This window comes from Hipposideros armiger, unplaced genomic scaffold (genome assembly GCF_001890085.2).
Source record: "Hipposideros armiger isolate ML-2016 unplaced genomic scaffold, ASM189008v1 scaffold_580, whole genome shotgun sequence".
Classification (NCBI taxonomy): Eukaryota; Metazoa; Chordata; class Mammalia; order Chiroptera; family Hipposideridae; genus Hipposideros; species Hipposideros armiger.
In genome coordinates this window covers 431118-437117 of record NW_017731930.1, presented here as the reverse complement: position 1 = coordinate 437117, position 6000 = coordinate 431118, and the positions used below count along the sequence as shown (strand labels likewise).

The 6000-nt window shown below is 35.8% G+C and overlaps 1 protein-coding gene across 3 annotated transcripts in view; it reads right to left on the bottom strand.

Annotated features, from left to right (window-relative positions):
• Nucleotides 1-1402: 1402 nt before the first annotated feature.
• ATM (ATM serine/threonine kinase) overlaps nucleotides 1403-6000 on the bottom strand; it is a 115657-nt gene continuing 111059 nt past the window's right edge. For all 3 annotated transcript variants that reach the window (XM_019624132.1, XM_019624130.1, XM_019624131.1), the window contains exons 63-64: nucleotides 4859-4995; nucleotides 1403-4750 (exon numbers count right to left, since the gene is read on the bottom strand). In XM_019624132.1, the coding sequence (XP_019479677.1) occupies nucleotides 4567-4750; nucleotides 4859-4995 (321 nt within the window). In that variant the 3' untranslated portion in view covers nucleotides 1403-4566. The remainder of the gene's footprint in view (nucleotides 4751-4858; nucleotides 4996-6000) is intronic.

The following is a 6000-nucleotide window of genomic DNA, read 5'->3' as shown; positions in this document are numbered from 1 at the left end:
CAAAAAACTAAAATAGAACTACCATATCACCCAGCAATTCCATTTCTGGGTATATGCCCCAAAGAATTAAAAGCAGGATCCAGAAGAGATATTTGTACACCCATGTTCATAGCAGCATTATTCATAATACTCAAAAGGGAAAAGCAACCCAAGTGTCCATCAACAGATGAATGGATAAACAAAATGTGGTATATACATACAATAGAATATTATTCAGTCTTAAAAAGGAAATTCTGACATACAACAACATTGATAAACCTTAAGAACATTGTGCTAGTGAAATAAGCCACTCACAAAGACAAATACTATATGACTCCACTTATAGGAGGTAGCTAGAGTAGTCAAATTCAGATAGAAAATAGAATGGTGGTTGCTAAGGGCTGGGTGGGAGGGAATATGGGAGCTGTGGAGTAGATGTAAAATTCCAGGTTTGCAAATTGAAGAATGCTGGAGATTGGTTACACAACAGTATGAATGTACTTAACATTAGTGAACTGTACATTTAAAAATGGTTAAGATGGTAAATTTTATGTGTATTTTACCACAATTAAATAGTGATTCACACATTAGTAGTAGACCAGCTATGAACACAAACTTACAGCATGACAAGAGTTACAAGCAAATTCATGGCCATCTCTCTTCTACGTGTTTGTCCTGGTTTAGTTATACTGACCTTAACTTTCAACACTATGTCAACATTTCATGTTCTCACCATGTCAGTGACAAAAACAAATGTCTTCAGACATTGCCAAATGTTTTCTGTGGAAGTGGACAGTGGGGAAGCAGAATCACCCCTCTTTGAGAACCACTGCTTTAGAATCATACACTGTACATCAGTGTAAAAGTATACATTTATACATATTGCTATACATTGAAAAAATTATGCATGCTGGACATTATGGGCAAAGTAAGGGAATTGCTAAAGAATATAATAATTTTCATTATATAAGATTTTCACCTTACCAAATTCTGAATGTAACTGTTGTGAACATTTTGACTGTACTGTATTTATGCAAAATCCATTTTTTTACCCCAGAAACTACACAGAAGAGCCTATAATTGAATTTTTTTTTAGTTAAAAAATAAACAGGTGGTATGCAAACTTCACAATTAGGGTATCAGGATCTTTATCATATTCCAGTATATATCTTTTAAACTTTAGAAATGTCAACTAGATCACTCTCTAGGCCCAAAGAAGAACATTCATACACATACCAGGCTGGTTCTGTGTAACAGGCTCCCCAGTTCACACTGCATATGGAGTTTCCCCTCCGCCCCGGACACGAGCTCTGTAAGGGCCGATGGCACCTGCCTTGCTCACTGTTGTTTCCCTAGGAACAAGCACCATGCCTGGCACACATGACAGGCAACATTTGAACAAGATGAATGAGTCTTAGCATACATTTGCTTTTAGAATTATTTATTCAAAAAGAGGTAACAGTATAACAGGATTCTGGTAACAGTACAGCAAATAAATACATTCAATAGTACTAAAATATATCTGTATGAAATATAAAATTTCATTAAGGTGTTATTAAAATATTTGAAATAGCATATATCTGTATTTCAATCCAGTATACTACCTTTCTATTAATATGATTTTTAAAGATTAACCTATTTTAATAAGTCCAAAGTGTTACCTTTTTGCTTTTATTTGCTTTAGACCATATTTAAACTTTTAGCATTTCTAAATGCATGTATTTTAAGAATATACTATAATGACCATGGATTTATGTTACCTACTGATTAGGGAGATTCTTTGAGGTGTTATGACTATCACAGAGAATGGTGGGAGGGGTATTATCTCCCTTAATCTGGATACAACTGTTTAATCAGTCTACAATTTATTAGCTTTTCTAGTAGATTCTCTACTTGGTTTCTACTGATCTTATGAGCAATTGACTGGTGAAGCCCAGATTCCTTTCACTTGAAAGCTTTTCAAATTCGGGATTGCTCCTCAACTTGTACCTTTGATTTACTATATTCTGGTCTTGAAGTTACCTTACTTCTCCAAAATTCACTTTTTACAGGTGTAAATTAGGATAATTCTATGATTAATATTAAAAAAAACCTAACCACTACTCATTTGTTCCTGGTAAATTTCTATCCTATTCATTTCCAGACAGTGTTCCAGCTTGTCAAAATCTTTTAGAATCCTAATTCTATCACCTGTGAATCAGCTTTTCTCCTAGATTTGTTATTTGCAAATTTGGTAGACTTTTCAAAGCCACTAATAAGAATATTTGAATAGAACAGGAGCCTTATGGCACACCATTTAAGGTTGAAACATGGATTCATGGTGTTATTCAAATATGGATAGCTCAATTAGCAAGAATTAATTACAAATCCATTTACCTATACTATCGTCTAATTATTTCTTATTCATGCATGAAAATTTCGTGGCTTTCTTAAATAAAGACATTCTAAGTTTACTACATTCCCTTGATTCACTACAGTAATAAAACTACCAATATATACCAAATATTCATTTATGCAGCTGAGAAGAGATACCAAGATAAGTTTGTTATTTGAAATGCAAAATAATTTTAAGAACAGTTCCCCAGAAACCAAATGAAAAAATTTATAGTCCACAAAGTCCTGGAGTTTGTTTTTGGAGGGCGGGGAAGGTGGGGGATGAGACATGAGTGAGTGCTTGTCACTGGCAAGATACAGAAATGTTAGCCCTTCCTAAGAAAAAACTGTTTATACAAACTGATTACCTAAGGTATAAATAAGAGGAAAGTTCAGTCCTGTCAAGCATTTCTTAATCTCTGTAGCTGAGATAAACATTTTCCTAAGAATGGAAGAGGGATTACATTCACCAATACACAAGTCAGCAGTTTTACTTGATTATCTGCTGACAGTACATGGGGACAGAAAAGTGTTCCATTTCTAGCTACATAACAAACTTGATACCTCAACCTTTCCCTTCCAACAAAACACAGAAATGCTGGATAAGATGTAAGAAACATTCTTTTAAATGCACAGCAGAACTTACAAGAAAGGGGAAATCCTTAGGGCCAAAAATGAAGGGAACTGAAAACCAGAGAGAATATCAGCTGATATTCTAGCTGTCCCAGCACAACCTGCCAATCTCATTAACCTATGGGTTTCAGCTTTAACATCTATAAGGGGACTGATGAAACCTTGGACTTGCAAAAGGCAGCAAGTAGGAATTAAATCCACCTCCTCTCACACCTACCATAAAGGTGTGACACATGGAGTCTGACACCCTCAGTGAAAGTGGAGTCAATAAAACTAGCACTAGGGAGATGATGAGGAAAAGTGTCTGTCTTGACCTGGGAGTCTTCTCAGTAATTTATTCTACCCTTGAGGTCTAGAAACCCCAAAACCAAGAAATTAAATAATAGTGGTCCTTTGTCAGTGATAGCCCTGGAAATATGACATAAGGAGACACAAAACTTATCTGGAAGGGATTACTGTTAACCCAGGTCACTCAAGATTTCCACAGAGAAAGCCCTGCTGAAAATAAGCTCACCTTTCAAAATTACAAAACACATGGATAAACAGTCTACCAAATATAAGAATCAACAAACAACAAGAACTTGATAGAGCTATTCGAGAGACTACGAAATAGGGATGTTTAAAGTGATTAGTGACTTTATATAAAAGGAATTGAAAACTAAAAAAAGCTAGACCATGAAATAACAGGCAGATCTGAAGAATGATACATAGCTAGAAATTTTAAAATTTTGAAAAAAAACCCCCAATGAATAGTTTAAAAAGGAAATGATTATACACAGCTGACAACAGAATTCATGAACTAGAAGACAGATATGAAAGACTATCACAGAAAGACTAATGGAAAACACAGAAGGGTTTAAAAGATAAAGACAACAGAACTAGTAGGATCAATATCTCTTTTAAAAATAGTAATCATACTAACTGTGTCTTTGAAGTTTGCTCTCTATAACATAACAACTTTATTATTCAATAACACTAGGGGATCTTGCTACTGAATGAAAATCCAAACCTATCTTAAAATACTAATTTGTTTTCAACATTGCTTCTTATTTTTAAGGTAGCTTTACCATGACATAGAGATGGTTACAATATTAAAGTTTTTTCTTCCTTTTATATATTAATATCAAATAATTTATCATTCATGTAATATCTGGGAAATACATTTTAATTAAAAGATACCTCAAAACTAACAGTGTATTTACTTGTTCTAATTCCTAACGGAAAAACTGTCAGTGATGTTCCTGTACTGCTGCTGCTTCCATTTTCAGGTAAAGCGTATGTCAGTGATTCTACTGAAAACGATATAAGTATGTACTTAAGAAAAAAAATAAATGTTTAGCCTAGAAGTGGAGCATGAATGATAATTATTTCTAAAGTGTGACACAATAGATGTCACACTATTCTGTAAAAAAAACTATCAAAGCATCTTTAGGTGATTGAAGCAAGTATTAAACATTTTTTTAAAAACACTGAAAAGTAGTTCACTAAGTCAAATATTAATACCTATTCACAGAGCATGTGGGTGAAGGCCAAAAACTATTTTCTGATGGCTGAATTCAACGGTAATTCATATGCTGAGTATCACACCCAAGCTTTCCATCCTGGGAAAAGTCGGCTGAGATTTTTGGGGTCCATGGCCTGTTGTATGAGCAAATTCACCTGTCCACCCACACTGAGCACGGTTCCTTCCTCCACTCCTTTTAGTTTCTCTTGTAGTCTCATCAACACACGTTCAGCTACTTTGTTGAAACTCTGGTCAATATCACTAATGACAAAAACACAAAGGCATTAATGAGGTGGACCAGTTTAAAGTGCCTTGGAAATAGGAAAATCTGAACAACTGACAATAGGTCCTTCCTAAAATACTGCTCACCTGAGATTTCGTTTGCATTCCTGGTCATCTGCTTTTAGAGTCGAGTGGAGCTCAGTTTCATCTTCCAGCCTCTGCTGTAAATACAAAGCTTTCAAAGGATTCATGGTCCAGTCAAAGAGAGGATCATACAGAAGGACCTAGATAGACAGAACATATGTATTAGAGGAACAATGTACATTTTGATGATGTATTTAGAAACAACAGAATTATAAAAATCACAGAGGCTAGTCTCATGGTAGCTGACTGGGGCGGGGGTGAGGGTGGGGGGTGGGAGAGGGACAAACTGCACACACTTCCTGTTTCCTTATGGAGGAAACTACTAGTACAATGCTCTGGACGTCTTATCCCATTCTGAATTCATTCTTCCTCCATGTGGGGGCTATGACAACCCCTGACTCATGTTTCCTGACTGGGAGAAACTGATTTATTAAAAGGAGACAAGCACTAGTCACTTCCTTTCCTTTTCTTGACCAATACAGGCCTGAGTAAGGGCATTTGCTCTGCAGGCCCAGTTCTCCCTCAGGTGGGCTGTACCTGGGGTGGGTTAGGTAGTGGGAGTTGGACAGCAGTAACAAGCCTATATGGAACTCACTCCTGAGCCATGTTCTCCAACAGTTTTATCACTAATAAACCTGACATTTTGATCTCTATCCTATTCCTAAGGCACTTTTTCTCTCAATTAGTTCCAACTTTAAATGGAGAGAAAAAGGTTGTAATTTATTGAAAGCTCGTCAAAACCGAAGGTCTAGTGCTATGGTTGGCATCTTGAGATATATGTGGAGTAGAATTTGAATACCAAAATAACTGGCATGGACAGAGCAAGTGGCTTTAGGTTTTACATTTTAGTGAGACCTGATGATGTTATTCAAAGTTGTTTGGATACATTTTTGTATCCAAATGTTCTAAATTGCCAAGGGATGTTTGTCCTCGGCAATTCTGAACAGCTGTCTCTAGTATTATAATTATAGTATTATATTTTGAATACAGGCCTTAGCAAATGCTTACCAGATAGGTCTTAATAGTAAGTGAAGATTCAATTCTAGGGACGAGTGATGCTGTAGGGTATTCCAGCGTTATAAAATTAGAACATGTTTCTGCTGCTGCCTTCACTGTTTCTCAGTAGGTCTGCAGGCTGGGACTAC